We start from the raw sequence: 15,472 nt of genomic DNA on the forward strand, positions 1-15,472 counted from the left end.
CCCCTATCCTGTAATAGTTATTTTCACCTCAGTAAAGTAAATGATAGTGTAAAAGATAAGTGCCTGGTCGTGGTAAAGAGACATATGTTTTATTTAACTTTCATGCAATTAAGTTCTTGCATTGCAGAAAGCAGTGTGCCTGCTTTTCATGCTTACACTGAAGCATTTTTAAATTCTAAAAGATTGAGATTAAGAATGGGATTAAGATGCTTATATGCCCAGCACACCATAACAAAATTCTCAGGCTGGATGTTTTTAAACACAACCTTTTAAAAACACTTCTTACTTTTACTTAAATGTTTATACATCATGAAATCTGTCGTCTCCAAACACACATGCTGTGGGAGTATTTGGGCACAAGCTCCCAAAATTTTTTATCTTACAACAGCATTATGATGATTGCTTGAATAACACTTAAAACAACATCATATTCCATGTATTTTAACATGTTATCTAATATTATTTACCAGAAACAAATGAAGAGTTACAAACATGTGAATAGGCAGTCTTGGTACAGTTTGATGTTTGCACAATAAGGTCACTGAAGGTAATTTTCTTTACCACACATGACTATTTACAGAAATCTTGACAAACAAAACAGTTGTCTCAGAAATCATCAAATTTCTGAACCTTCATAGTCACATGAATATTCTCAATAAGACTTACCTTATTTCTGGTTCTCTGATTTAGGAGGTTACTCTTGTATTTAAGAAAATCAGATAAATGGAGATTTCAACATAGGGATCACACATTTTCCTGAACCATCTGGGGTGAATTTTGATTTGTAGGAGGAAGTAATTCAATACATTTTTAACAAAGAGATCTGGAGCTATTCTCAGTTGAAACCAGACAATTTCTGGTTTAAAAAAAAAAAAAAAAAAAAAAGTGTATAAACTCATGGAACTTATTTGCTTTATGACATTTATTTTTAAATTTTGATCACTAGAAATTCCCACAAAATTGCTTTGAACATTGTTTTGCTAATGGCTTTGGAAAAGTAAAATATATTCTATAGCACTCATTTATTCTACTTTGGAAATAAAATCTTTTCCAGCCACACATATAATCATCTATTGAGTTTCTGAATCCCAAATTACAGCTGTAATTGGTCCAAAAATGTTAATACACTATAATACTTTATCATAGATGTAAAAACTAGTAATATGTCCTAAATGTAGAGTCCCTTGCTTTGGTTAGATATATTCTCATTTTTTTAACTTACTGGAACAAAGATGTGACTTTCAGAAAAAAAAAAAAAAAAAAAAAAAAAAAAAACAGCAATGGGATGGAGAATGCCTAGTCCTGTGATATGTGTTAGGTTTTTTCTCCAGCATTCTGCTCCTGAGCTGCTCCTGCTGTTCCTGCTCTGTGTCCCATAATGAGGAAAATTACTGAAGTGGAGCAAATGATAAACAACGCTTCTTCCTCTCCTGCTCTAAGAAAGTTGATAATCAAAGGCCTTCAAGTAATACCTGCCACCCTGCTGCCGCTTTGTGACTCTAATTGCTGAGTGTCACTGAATAAAGGGATGCTGACAGCCAGCAGCTTGGAGAAAAGTGCTGCTTTCAGCTGGGCTGTGCAGAGGGAGCCGTGATCTGCTGGTGTGCTGGGCTGAGGCAGCAGCTTGGCTGATGGGCCCAGCCTTGGGATCCCAGTGCTGGATCCATTTTCAAGGAAGCTGGAACCAGCTGTGCCTGACATGGAGGCAGCTCCTGGTGTCTTCTCACAGAGCCCACCACTGCAGCCCCCCAGCCACTGCCTGCCCATTCCCGTGTAAACTCAGCACAGGAGGTTTGTACCATTGCTTGGGACCTCTGTGCCAGCACAGAAGGGAACAAAGCAGGAAATCACATCCATGGGTTAAGCCATAAACCCGTTGTTCTCTCTGTAGGCAAGAGTTCGCATATTTCCCAAAAACAATGGAGAAAACTGTTCTCAAGGACCACCACTGGTATTAGCAACAAGCCTACAACCTTTTACCTCTTTCTTTAAGACTAATATTTATATTTAAAAACTGCAAAGATATAACTAGATACATCACTAACTTTTCTTCTCTTTGGTGCCAAGGTGAATAATGAAGACCTGGTCCCCAGGACAGCTCTTCTTCATATCCTTTCCCCCCTTTTTTTTTCTCCTCAGCTTTAGTTTTGAAGATTCTAGAAGTTTATATGAACATAAAAATTCTGCAAACATCCTTAAGGACAAGTAACAGCTTCTCCTGAGATAGTTCATTGTACTGGGTAATCACTGCCATGCACAGCAGCAATCAGTTCTTTTGACAGTTTCTTTCTACATCTTGTTAGTGCCCTGTCCTACCTACAACAAACACTTTTTCTTCTTCATTGCCACATTTGCTTGTTGCTGCCAGGTGGCTCTAGCTCCAGAGTGTGCATGCAGTCAGAAAGAGTGCAAGTTATTCTTATAATGGCTTTTGTCCTGTCATGAAAGCCACAACAAACACCTTGCCTTCAGTGAGCAGGTGAGCAGTTCCCACAAACGACATTTCATTCAAATTTCTGCTGAAACTCTAAGATCTGAAATGTCAGCATTTCCCATGAAATAGAAATTTTAAATGTCCATATGTTTTTGTCTCAAATGTTTGTACATATTGTACATCCCAGGATATTTGTACAGTTTCCTGGACAGAAGGACAAGACACTGCTTCTTCCACAGTTTCCTATTGAAGCAAGTTTCAAAGTTTAGGAAGTGAAAGAGGCTGTGCTCTTCTCCCCCTCCATCGCAGTGGTTTCTGTTTGAGTTGTCATGTTGTGTGGCAATAATGTTTCTGACCTGCTGTGTTAGAACCAAGAATTTTTTTAAACAATTGTTAAGTGGCCTGTCAGTTCTTCAAAGAACTTCTAGTAAGTCACTGCACTAACATTAAAACAACTCTCTGGAAAAAACAAACCCAAAACTCAGAAAAGGAAATAATAAAAACTTCTTTTGGGGTCAAGCATCCCTGACCTGGCCAGCAGAAGAGGTGTCATATAGATTATCCTAAGAGTCCATCTGATTCCCTGCTCCAATCCCTGTTGTACTGAGCAGGGAGTGTGTAGGAAGAGAGCAAGAAGAAGAGCAGCACACTGTGATTCTTCCTCCAGCATCCAGCCACGTGTAGCTCAGGAACTAAGTCAGAAAAATTAAACAAAATTACTGCTTTTTTGCTCCACAGTTTAACGTGGAGGTTTAAATGTTTGCTACAATGTGAAGGTAAATGGAGACAGGAGGCAGACAATTTTAGCTGCTTCAGTATTCACATTTTTTCCTGGCTATGCTCAGGCAGCGTAGGAGCTGCACAGCCTGCACAGACTGCCACCTCTCCAGAGCACCAAATCCTCTTCAAATATTTGCTTTTTAATCAACAGGTAATTTCAACTTCACTGTTCTCTTTCTTGTTAAAAGTTCCTGATCTGCATTTAAAAGATGAAAGCTTACAGTTCTTTCACATGTAGGGTTGTATTTCTGAGCCACCACTTTCAGCACTTTTCACGTTTCCTCTCACAGTTCTCAGAACTGATCATACTGCCAGCCCATTTACATTTTCCAGTTTGCAATTTGCAGTAGTGTAATAAAGAATTAAGCAATGTTATCAGGTAACTCCTCCTGAAGTCTGCTGGCTTATTAAAATTTTGTATTTCTCTTGTGAAATCACTAAGCATTAGTCATCCTCAGGAAAAAAAAATAAGGAAAAATAATGGTGATTTAGGTTATTGAATTTAGATTAAAAATGAATTGAATTACTGATTTCCTAATGAATTTATTAGGAAAGAAAGGAAAATAACCCCTCAATACCTGCAAAAGTTGAATAAATCCGTGTCTAAAATTAGTTCAAGCATTATTTAATACTTCCTACTTTCTAAAGGCCACCTGGATGCTTGGCAGATGTTAACAATATGCTATTGATCCAGAGGAGGTGATTTTAAAAGCAGGTCTGCTTCAGTGCTTTATTATTCTTATCCTTTGATTTTTTTTTCCTTAATATTTAACATAAATCTCTCTGAGTTCTAATTAAAGGCATTATTTCTGGTCCTACACTTCATCACACATTGGCTCCTTAATCACCTTTTCCAGTAAATCACTATGCAGTCAGAGACATCCATAAAGAAGTCTGAGCAAGGGTGATAAAACAAATGCAGTTCCTCCACAAATCACATTCTCTAAGCTTCCTTTTGGTGCTGCCTTCAGGAAGAATTACTCTTCTGTCTGTCCCACCATCACACTGGGCTGAGAATGACGTTCAATGCCTGATAAACACCGAGCAGAACAAAATGACTGCTTTCTGTGCCCTTCATGGTATTCCTCAATTTATTTAGTTATGTATAACATCATACTTGGGTTCCTATTTGTTGTAATTACATATTTTTCTCTGCAGCACTGCTGCCTAGACAATTAGGCCCCATTTTGTAGCTGTGCATTTGATGTCCTGGTTTTCATGAAATCTCTTGTCGTTGTTTTCTCCAACCTATTCAGTATTGTTAGTTTTGATCCTGTCATTCAGCATGCTTGCAACTTCTTTCAACATGCTGTCAATAACAAGCTTTTATAAACACTCTTTTTATTCCATTATTCAAGTTATTGTGACTAATACTAATTAGCCCTTAAAGCAAAAACCCACCCATCTTCTTTCACTTATTCCTCCTACTTTTATAAACCTTTATTAGGAATGATTGGTTCATTTTTCCCCAGATTACACATTCTTATGTGGGAGAGCATAAAAAGCCAAATTTACTACAAAACAGCACACGCACACCTATTCTGCATTTCCTCTTCATCCATTAAACCAGTTGTCCTACCAAAGAGGAAAATCAGATTATTTGACATTTACTCTTGACACATTTGTGTTGGATGCTTATGGGTGATGTGGAGTATTTATTTGTAAACACTTCCTGGGTTGATCTTGTTTTGTCATTTTGTTATTTTTCTAGTGGTTCTTTAGATGTTGAGCTGAGCCTGATGGACTCAGCATTTCCTTGGACCTCCTGCTATCTCCCTATCTACAAAGGGTAGCCAGAGAGGAAAGATAAGTAATTTTTTTGCATTAGAACCTACAAACACATACACACACACACACACACACACACACACACACACACACACATATTCATTAGTCATTCAGGAACCCTTTTTTTTATATGATTCAGTGACATAATTATTACTAATATTTTAAAATCGTTAAATATTTCTAAACAGAACAGAAAAACAGCCTAGGAACCATTTTTGTTTGATACTATACTGCATCTGAAGATACAGATGTAAAGATGTGGGATCTCTGAAGAATACAAAGGATAAAAAATCCACAGGATGCAAGGATAAGTTATTTAAGCACTGTTAGCTTTGTCTACAGGATATCAATGCATATACAACAAATGCTTCCACAAGCTTTTATTTCACTAAAAACCAGCATGCAATTTCATCCCTAGCTTAGCTCACAAAAATACTGCAGAGGTCACAGAAAAAAAAGAAACCTTTATACTGTAGGAGATTTTCTTTCATGTTTTCCTATGACCACACTCCTCTGCACTTGCTCATAAAGATCTGCTTTTGAAGAGGTTTAGTCTTCACCTTCAGTTTTCTCCTTCCATGGCCATTAGCAAATACTAATTGTGAAAGCTATGTCAGGAGCAGGGTAATAAAAAACACTGTTTTACTTCCTTCTGAACTTTCATGTTTTTCAAACACAAACTTTCCAATGAATGTGCAATTAAGACTGAACAGGAAACCCTTTTATAAAGTAGGTGTCTGTATGTCCAAACATATTCCACTGATGCTGAAACTAGAAGCCTTGGTCTTCTCTATCATGTTTAATCTGGTTTGGAAGCACAGGAGAAATCAGGAGAAAATGCAGGAGAAATCCCAGGAAAGAAACCTACGCCAGATTCCCAGATCCCCCCCAATATAAATAATAGTAATTGTTTTAAAAATCCACACTGAAACAACAACAAAAACCCCACCCTTTGAAAATTCTGCAGTTTTGTATGAGGTGCCTTTCCTGTTTCCCAGGCAACTTGAGAGACAGCAAAGATATGATGTATTTATATACATATATATATATATATGTGTGTGTGTGTGTGTGTCTGTGTCTGTGTGTGTCTGTCTGTCTGTCTGTCTGTGTGTATGTATTGTGTGAAATAAAACTCAGGACCAATTCTCTATAATGAAGTAGAATTTAAGGAATTTAAGAACTTAAATTAGCCTGTTCGTAACTTTGGTGGCAACATTATTGGTAACTAGTGGTAACTTTATACCGGATAATTGTCACAAATTCATTCCAAGCAGAGGGAAAAGGGGAACACAGGAAGGCAGAGGGGTGTGACAGCTCCTCTGGAGAAGTCGCTTCCGAGGGAGCTTTGCATGTCCAGCAAAGGACTTCCCTGCTAGGGAAGATGAAACAGGAAAGCCTTATAAATATGATTGCCTGGCAAAAGATTTTGAGAATATGGAAACTATAAGCGAGATTGAAATGAAAGCAAGCTTTGAGATACCTTAGTTACTGAACAACTGGAAAACTAGGGTATGGCTGGCTGAAGGTAATCCCCTTTTGATGAAAGCATACCCTCTGCTTGCAGACAGGTCCAAGGGTCATAGCAGACCCTACTGGCTTAGCAGAAGGGGTCCAAAGAGTAGTTTTTAGAGTATAAAATGTAACACAGTATGGTAATGTAATGATTCTTATAGGCTGTACGTAAATGCTATAGGATTTGTATCTTGTATTAGATTAGAATTAGAGAATTAGAATATTCAACACAGAAGAAGATTTATTGTATTGTAACGGGAACCTCGAGCTCTTATCCTCTTTACTCTTCCTCACTCTCTCATCCTCTTTACCACGCTCTTGCCTTCTCTCTCCTTACCCCTCTCTCCCTCTTTGGGGCGTGCTCCGAGCTGCGGCTGGCAGCTCCAAGCGGGGCCCCTGCGCCCAGGCTCTTTGCAATGAACTGCAAGTTCCACGACCTGGCTTTAGAGATCTCTCATCTCCGTCCGTCCCGACCGTTCTACCCCCCGCCGCTCCGACACTTCCAAACAGCAGCAACAGAACAGAGGAAAATTCTCCGCTGTTAGGAGGGGCTGTGCTACAGTGCCCAGTGGCGGTGCCTGTGCCGGGCTGTCCGGCAATGCCGACACAACGCCGCAGGAGCCCGGCTGTCCCTTGCGCCCGGCGGAGGAACTGGGGGAGGAGAACTCGCTCAGAGCGGCACAGAATCATACAATGATTTGGGTTGGACGGGACATTAAACACCACCTTGTTCCAACCACCCTGCCACGGGCAGGGACACCTTCCCATTATCCCAGGTTGTTCGGAGCCCCACCCAGCCTGGCCCTGAACACTGCCGGGGACGGGCATCCACAGCTTCTCCGGGCAGCCTGTGCCAGTGCCGCACCAGCCGCACAGGGAAGATTTTTTTTTCCCTAATATCTAATCTAAACCTACACTCTCAGTTTGAAATCATTCCTCCTTGTCCAGTCACCACATGCTCTGTAAATAGTCTTGCCCCCTCTTTCCATTAGGGTCCCTTCAGGCACTGCAAGGCCGCAGTTTGGTCACTCCAAGCCTTCTCTTCTCCAGGCTGAGCAACCCAACTGGCTCATCCTTTCCTTCATCCCTCTGATCAACTTGGTGGCTGCCTCTGGACTGGCTCCAACACGTCCCTGTCCTTGCTGTGCTGGGTACCTTTCCACTCCTTCCCTTCCCGGCCCGGCAGTGCCGCTCCCGGCCCCTCGGCGCGAGCGGCTCCGGCCCGCGGCGGGAGCCCCGCCCGGCCCGGCCCGGCCCGGCCCTGCCGGTGGAGGCGGAGCCGCGCAGGACTCGCCGCTGCCGCCGCTGCCGGAACGGCTGCCGCCCGCGCCGGGGCCATGGAGGAGTTCCACCCCCACAACGATGAGGTAGGGCCGCCGCCTCGCCCGGGGCCCTCCGCCCGCCCGACCCCGCCGTGCCTGAGGGGCCGGGGCCGCGGGGTGGATGTTCCCTCCGGGAAGGAGCCGCGGCGCGGGGGCTGCCGCTGGGGCTGTCAGACCGCGGCCATTTTTCCTGGGGAAAAACCGATTTCCAGGGGAAAATCCCAGGAAGTGCCGGGCCCGGTCAGCGCCGCGGGCTGGTCCTGCCTGCTCGAGCGGAGGAGCCGATCCCTCCCCGGACGCCGCTTCAGGGCTCTGGCCACCGGTTTGCATTTAAAAAACAACCAAAACTCCAAGCAACTTAGACATTAATGCCCTTGAGGTTTCTGCCCTGCCCGAGTGTTTGGAGTTCATGGCTGTGAGGAGGCGGGTGGCACAAGGGAACGTGCCGTGGTTCCGTTGTGAGCCGAGCCAAGTGCCCATGAGCAGGAAGGAGTAGAAAACAGCAGGAATTAAAACCTGCAAGCTTTTTCTGCGCTTAGGAGAGGTGTTTGGGTAAGGTAATGACTGTGCAAACCAGTCTTTCATATAGTAGGTTTGCAAAACCGTGTGTTGCCCTTGGGAAGCAAGATGTAACCTGTGGGTTAGCAAGTTTGTGACTCCAGTAAAAAACACAGATTAAGACCCAGAGGAAAAAAAAAGTTGTTTAATTTTTTCTGGAGAATATTCATGTGACAAACATAGATATGGTGGAATTTAATCTTTACAGAAAATGTAAAGTGAACCTGTTTCAAAGTTCACTGAGGTCTGAGCTTTTTGGCCCCACTCAAACATCACTAGAAAAGCAATGCTAAATAACGAATGTATGCAGCTAAGGAAAAAAAGTAAGATTTTAAAATTATACTAACAGAGTACAATGCAAATAACCAGACACAAGGCCTAATCATTATGTGTTCCGTAGAGTAAAACTATAATTTCTGTACTTTTCTGACAGAAATAATAATAATAATAATTCATTTCTATTGCAGATGATCTTCAATGCTGATGAGGCCCACAACATAGTTAAGGAGGTAGGTTTTAGCTAACAGCTGTGTTTTGAAGAAACTCTTTACCATACCTTGCACAGTAGTGAAGGCAGTTATTTTCATTGACCACCCTAGATAAATATAAAAATTATATAGAATTAGTATTTATATAAAGACAGTGTTTAACTTGGAGTTGCTTTAAGCTTCATCTAATTGCTGTCTTTAACTACCGAAAGAGGAGAAGGTAGATGAGAGGGGAGCCAGATTTGCATTACAGTGGAAAGAGTCAGGGTGACAGTCAGAAGCTGAAAGGGAAATTCACTCCAATTTATTTTTTTCCCCTTTATCCAGCTGGAGAGAAGCTAATTACTGGAGAGCTTGCAGGGACAGCTTGTGGAGTCTCCATCCTTAGAGATTTTTAAAACTTGACTGGACAAGGCCTTGAACAATGTTATCAGACTTGGAAGTTAGCCTTGGCATGTGTGGGAGGTTGCACTCTATGAGCTCCTTGTTCTAGCTTTTAAAATACATTTTTTGCAGAGAAAGAATAGGATGAAAGTGAGTAGTCTGATAGTCTAAATTAAATACCTAGTAACTAGAAAGTGATTAATGAGAAGCCTGTGGCTCACAGATGCTCTCAGATTTGTAGGGAAATACTGTTTTGAGATGGGTTTCCAGAGGGGCTCTACAGGTCCTTTCCCACCTGCACTTTTTGAAGCTGCTCCAGTACACAACAGCAAGCTCTTGGATGTTAGATAAACAACAGTTCAGCCTTTTATGTAACTGCCCCTGCCTTGTAAAGCCAAATACAGTGTGACACAGTCTCCAGACACTGGGAGTAAAGCCAAGTGTTTCTACCTCTGATTGGAAGCTTTGCCAGGGCCAAGGAGCTTCAGCACTGGGTACATCTCTGGAAGGACCAAAATCCCTGAGGGGTCTTGTCCTTCCTCTGTCTTCTGTTGTGTTTTGTGACTGTTTCCACTGACTCCTTTGGCCAGCTTTGTACACTGTGTGGTCAGAATTAACTGGGCTTTTCAAAATCTGGGACACAGGTCTCTTACACAGCCTGTTAGTGGGGGATTAGTTCATGAGATACATCTTACTGAATCACAGAAGAACACAGTTTTACTTCCCTTACCTTTTCCAGGTGGGTGTTTCTTAAGTGAATTCCTCAGCTTTAAGAAGTATCCATTGGCACATAATTCTGAGTTTCCCAAGAGCAGAGAATGCAATTTAAGGGTTACAGTTTGAGAGAAGGATTTTTGTTCAATCATTTTAAGTTTAAGCAAGTGTTGGCCAGTCTGTAGCTGTGCTAGAGCATTCAATTTTCCAACAGTTTATATGTTTCTTATGCTGCAAGACACGACCCTTGAGTATCTTCTCCATCTTTTAAGCAGGCATGTGCACTTCACTGTTGTCACTCTGTCTCTGAAGGTTTTGGAATTTTGGTTATAGGCTCTGTCAGGTTGCCAGCCCAAGCTGATATTGTTGATTTGAGTAGTGCCATCCCCATTACAGCACCTTCTGAAAGCCAAACAGGAGCTGGCAGTCATTAGGAGCAGTGGGATGTGTTAGGATCTTCACTGGCAAATTGATCTATTTACTTGGTACCCAAAGCATATGGCTAAGGCCTTTCCTGCAAGAAGTGTTTAGTCATTCTTATACCTGTAATATTGTGGTAAATATGTACTAAAAATAAATTTCCAAGAAGGGTCATTTTACTTCCCATTCAGCAGCTGATACCTAATGAGCTCGAGTGATTCAAAGTAACCTAACTGCCTGAGAAATGTCCCTCAGATTATGCAAAACATTCTACATTTTGAAGTGTGTTTACTGTAACTATTTTTCCCCTCTGTTCTAGTGCATAGAAAATGTTTTAGGCAAGGCAGATTATAATCACAACAAAGTCAACCAATGGACTGCTGCTATAGTAGAACAGTCACTGACCCATCTGGTGAAACTTGGGAAAACCTATAAGTACATTGGTAAGTACAAGCAACTGTACTTGTAGCACAGGCAGTCACAATAAATAATTGCTGAAGGGTTCAGGGGAATGCTATAAACAAAACAGAGCAGGCACCTGAACTCTTCTGTTACAGATTTTTAGAAATACCTGTGGTAAAGCTGTGGCAGTTTTACCTGGGCTGAGCATGCTGGCAACACTTACAGATTACATGTTACGTGGTCTTTCCTGATTGTTGAGTAACCCCAAGACAATTGTATCAACCTTTTAGTATCAGTTCAGGAAAAAAATGCTATCTTTCATAAAATTTTCAATCAGATTAAGCCTCCTCTAAATAGAGACATCTGGAAGATTTTAGTCCTGTGTGCAAAGTCATGTCCCAATTTATTTATGTGTATACATGTGGAAGGAAAAAGGTAAATTAGAAAGTTTAACCCAATTTGGTCATTTTGTGGAGTGTTGATGTAATAGCAAGTACTTGCACTGTGTTCTGTTTTAGAAGTCTTGGCCTCAGGTTGTCAGTGGTTTTATGATCATTGCAGGTCAGTCTAGAAAAGCTGCTCATAACTGGAGTGTGGTTTCAGAGAGGGCTCCACAAGTATTTTTGGGAAACGGCTCTCATCAAGTGTGACTTCTGCTGTACCTGTGAAGACAGCACCTGAAATCCTATTCTGAGGGCCACAAGCCTATCTAAGTAGTTTAAAAGATAAAAACCATAATCCTATTAGCCAGTGTTTTGATGAAGCTGTTGTCTTCATGTGAGTAAAAATAATCATGAAATGAGTAACAAGTTCTTGAGGAAAATACTGGGGCCAAAGGGGTTGTCAAAAATGTCTTGTCTTAGCTGAATGCCACGTGCCAGCCCTTTGGAAATGTAATACAGGCTTGAGTTTGTAAATGCTGAATGATTCCCCTCTTCTGCTTTAAGTCCTTGGTTTTATGGCTGTATCTTGCAGTTACCTGTGCAGTGATGCAGAGGAGTGGAGCTGGTCTTCACACAGCAAGCTCATGCTTCTGGGATACCACAACTGATGGTAAGTATCCTCATCCAAACAGAAAACATGTAATAAGAGAAATGTTACTTCTTGCTCAGTTGTAGTAGTTGGGTTGAACATTTTTGGGAATGGCTGTGGAAGCAGTAATGTTGAGAATGAGATGCTTATTTACAATCCCAGCAAAAATGTTATCAGTCAGTGCTGTCATTAAGAGCAGTTGCTTTGTAAATTATGAGGAGCAGGAATAGAAAAGCCTTTCATTCTGAAACAAGAGTCAAAACATTTGATTCTCTCAGCTGAAGAGGCAGAAAACGTGGCTCACAGTAAATACACGTGGGTAGCCCTAAACATATCTGCCTGCTGTGAAGGGACAGCTACTTTAGAGGAGAAAAGAACTTAGTAAAAAATAGAAATAGTTACACACATACTTACCATATGTGTTTCAGTTGTGTAACTGTCAGCAAGGCTTTGGATGCATTGCATTGCTTCAGAATTAGTTCTAATTAGATTTTTTTCACAGGTTGAGAATATCACAGGGAAACAATATTAAAATAATTTGTTGTCTGTCACAGATTCAGAAAGGTCTTTTTAGAGGACCGTGCCAAGGTTTACATTTAAAAAACAGAGAGGGCCTCAAAAAGTCAACCAAGCTTAAAAAGAAATCATAATATAAAGTTAAGTAAACACAGTTTAATCTTCATGTTTCTTTTGCTTGTGAGGCATAAATACAACAGAAGAGGAAGAACAGCAGATGGTAAATACACTGGAATATATTTGATCCAGTTCCTTTTCTGATTTCTTGTCTGATTGTCATGCCAATTTCAGTGTGGGAATTTCAAGGATTTTTGCAAGTCCAGCTTTTAAAGAAAGATACTGGAATAGTGTTTTCTTGTTAACTTTCTTAGCTTACAAGTCTCAAATTAAGTAGCAAACAATGTACAAGTTAATTAAAATGTTTAGAGCATTTTAGGTTTTTTTATAGTCAAGCTGACATACTACTGTTTCCCTTAAATTACAACTTTAATATTCATACTAATCTGGCATAATTTACACTTCAATAAAGTGACTGTAGTAAAGACAATGGAATTCTATTTTAATTTTGTAATAATCCCTTCCAGGAACCTGCACAGTGAGATGGGAAAACCGAACCATGAACTGCATTGTCAATGTGTTTGCTGTTGCTATTATCCTGTAGCTGACTGGAAGAGAAACAGAAGCAACACCGAAGCCTTTAAAAAAATAAATCGTCCTAACCCATGGCTTAATATTTCAAACCATTATTTGTTTCTGTATGAGCAGCATACAGAAGTTCTCTACAGAGAGCATACAGTCTAAGCCAGTTCTCAAAGATTAGTTATCTGAAAGCTAGCAAAGAAATTTAATATATATATATATATATAAAATATCTATCTATCTGAAGAGAAAATTTTAATAATTTAAATATTTAGAAGTATGTTAATGAGAAGTTGCCACAAAGATCAGTAGAATTTATGTCAAAGCTAATATCAAAGATATTTTATTCCAGAGGAACAAAACACATCAGAGGAAATGTCAAAGGGCAAGCAAGACCTCTCAGGATTATGGTGCCTTTGGGAACAAATTACGAACACAATTCAGAGTGAAAATACTATAAACAATACAGGTTTTCCATGCTTGGTTAAACAAAGCAAACTCTCCCTTGGGATGCAGGTGCTTGTGAAATTGCATGAGCATCGCTTCGCTTTTTGGTCAAGCACGAATGTTTACATGGACACTAAACCCAGGTAAGCTTTCCCCCTGGAGGCAGAGGAGGACTTTGGTGACAGAGGTGAAATATACACAGTGCTAGCAGAATCCGACTTTGCCTTCAAATGAAGAGCATCATATTTGTTAGCAATTCATAATCTAGAAATCTGAAAAAATTCTGAAGGTACTTAAAATTGATTTTATTCCATATTACAGAATTTGTGACAAGCACTTTATTGATTCCTCATGCAGTAGCTGGGAGCCAGGGCAATATTACTGCACCAAACTCCAGGTAGGATTAAAGGGATCAGTGGGAAGGCACACACATTTCTAGAGGCTCTTGTTAGCTTTGAAAGCATTTATCAAAGTAACATATCTGTTCTTTATAAGAGTTTTCCTATGTTCTCTAAGTCTATAATTGGATCTTAGAGTTAAGTTTTCAGCACTAAGAATTCCCCTCCTTTAAAGATTTATGCAAGTTCTTAACTTTACTCATCTGATGAGTCTTAACTTGAAATATTCCACGTGGAAGAAAAGCATTTGCACACCTGCAAGTATTTGCTGGATTGGGGCCTACATTTTTGTTGATAAATGCACAAATTATATGATAAAGAGATGTATCAATACCAAAAATGCCTAAATGATTGCTGCCACTAAGTGGCAGCTGCATTAAGTTGTTTTCTCAGATGCTGCTTAAGGATAGAATTTTTTGTTTATACTGTATGTCTTTGAAAGAGACTGGTAACAGCCTAAGAGTACTGTAGGGCTGTTTTGAATTTTAAGAAATGAATATTAAGCACTATTATCCATTTTTGTTTGGTTTGGGTTGTTTTTCAGATAACTGACTATTAGGGTATAAAACAAGAGTCCTGTGCAAAGAGCAAGCTCAAGAATATTTTACTGCTTAAATTGTGTATATGTGTAGCTGGTGTGACACTACAGAAAGAGCCCTGTGTATGTGTAGTTTACAATAATGTTCAAAGTATCTTGCTTTGCAGACAAATAAAATTCTGCTTTTACCGAAGTGCAAGTAAAATTAATACTGTAATGCTGCATTTGCCAAAGGCAAGTGTTGTGTGAAAATGTGTGTGTATGTTGTACTGACCTTCAAATGTAGATGAATAATTAAGCATTATTTGGGTTAGGATAGAAATTTCTGAATTAGTTTCCAGTATCCAAGAGCCAAATTGTGGAATTAACAAAAATACATTAGTTTCACTCATATTTGGGATTGTGCAATGTGAAAAGATATGTGTGGCAGCAGCTAGAGAAAGGTTTGGTATGATCAGTATGGTTAAAGAAGTGGGTGAGTAAAAACAGTGGTGGCTGTTGTGCCCCTGTCATGGGTATTGAGGTGCAATGATCAGAAGAAATATTCCACAGAGCTACTTGTAATTTCATTTGCTATTTTAGCTTTACTTGAAAACCAGGTGCACTGAATAAGACTATCAGTTTAGTGAGGCTTGGGGAAGGTCCTGCAGAAGAACCCTAGGAAATACTGCTTAATTATATGACTGTTTAATATTTCTTTCTACCAAAAAAATCAAGTTTTGCCTTAGTTGTATTTTTGCTTTGTGTTCTTGATCAATATAAAAAGTAACTGAAAAAAATATTCCTCTTACTTCCCTTCACTTGTCTACAATAGTGAGAACTTGGGAAATACATTGAAAATGCATTTTAGAGACAAAATCTTGTAGAAATCCTGTTCCAGGCTTGGCCTGATTTCTTACACCTCTATTTCTCACACCTTTCCCCTATTGCAAATCTTGATGGTACAAGTTAAAGCTTTTTTACTACAGAAAGATTATTATGAAACTCTGGGAGAAGTATTTTCATTCTTCATCAAGTCCTAATAAACTTACCTTGTTTTCCATCTTACTTTTCACCATGCTCTGTGGGTACACAGAGCTACTTTTAACTCTTGTAACAAA

The 15,472-nt window shown here is 40.0% G+C and overlaps 1 protein-coding gene across 1 annotated transcript; it reads left to right on the forward strand.

Moving 5' to 3' along the window:
• Window positions 1-7,762: 7,762 nt before the first annotated feature.
• On the forward strand, window positions 7,763-15,105 carry DYNLT3 (dynein light chain Tctex-type 3). The gene is made up of 5 exons (XM_038150467.1): window positions 7,763-7,881; window positions 8,862-8,903; window positions 10,720-10,843; window positions 11,778-11,855; window positions 12,935-15,105. The coding sequence occupies exons 1-5, from the start codon at window positions 7,852-7,854 to the stop codon at window positions 13,009-13,011; spliced, it is 351 nt and encodes a 116-aa protein (XP_038006395.1). The 5' UTR covers window positions 7,763-7,851; the 3' UTR covers window positions 13,012-15,105.
• Window positions 15,106-15,472: the final 367 nt, after the last annotated feature.

Source organism: Motacilla alba, chromosome 1 (assembly GCF_015832195.1).
Source record: "Motacilla alba alba isolate MOTALB_02 chromosome 1, Motacilla_alba_V1.0_pri, whole genome shotgun sequence".
NCBI lineage: Eukaryota > Metazoa > Chordata > Aves > Passeriformes > Motacillidae > Motacilla > Motacilla alba.

Excerpts from the sequence above, each read along its gene's own strand:
- DYNLT3 (XM_038150467.1), top strand. The coding sequence starts at position 7,852 with ATGGAGGAGTTCCACCCCCACAACGATGAG. Across the intron at positions 10,844-11,777 it reads GAAAACCTATAAGTACATTG|TTACCTGTGCAGTGATGCAG; the intron begins GTAAGTACAAGC and ends TGTATCTTGCAG. Across the intron at positions 11,856-12,934 it reads CTGGGATACCACAACTGATG|GAACCTGCACAGTGAGATGG; the intron begins GTAAGTATCCTC and ends AATCCCTTCCAG.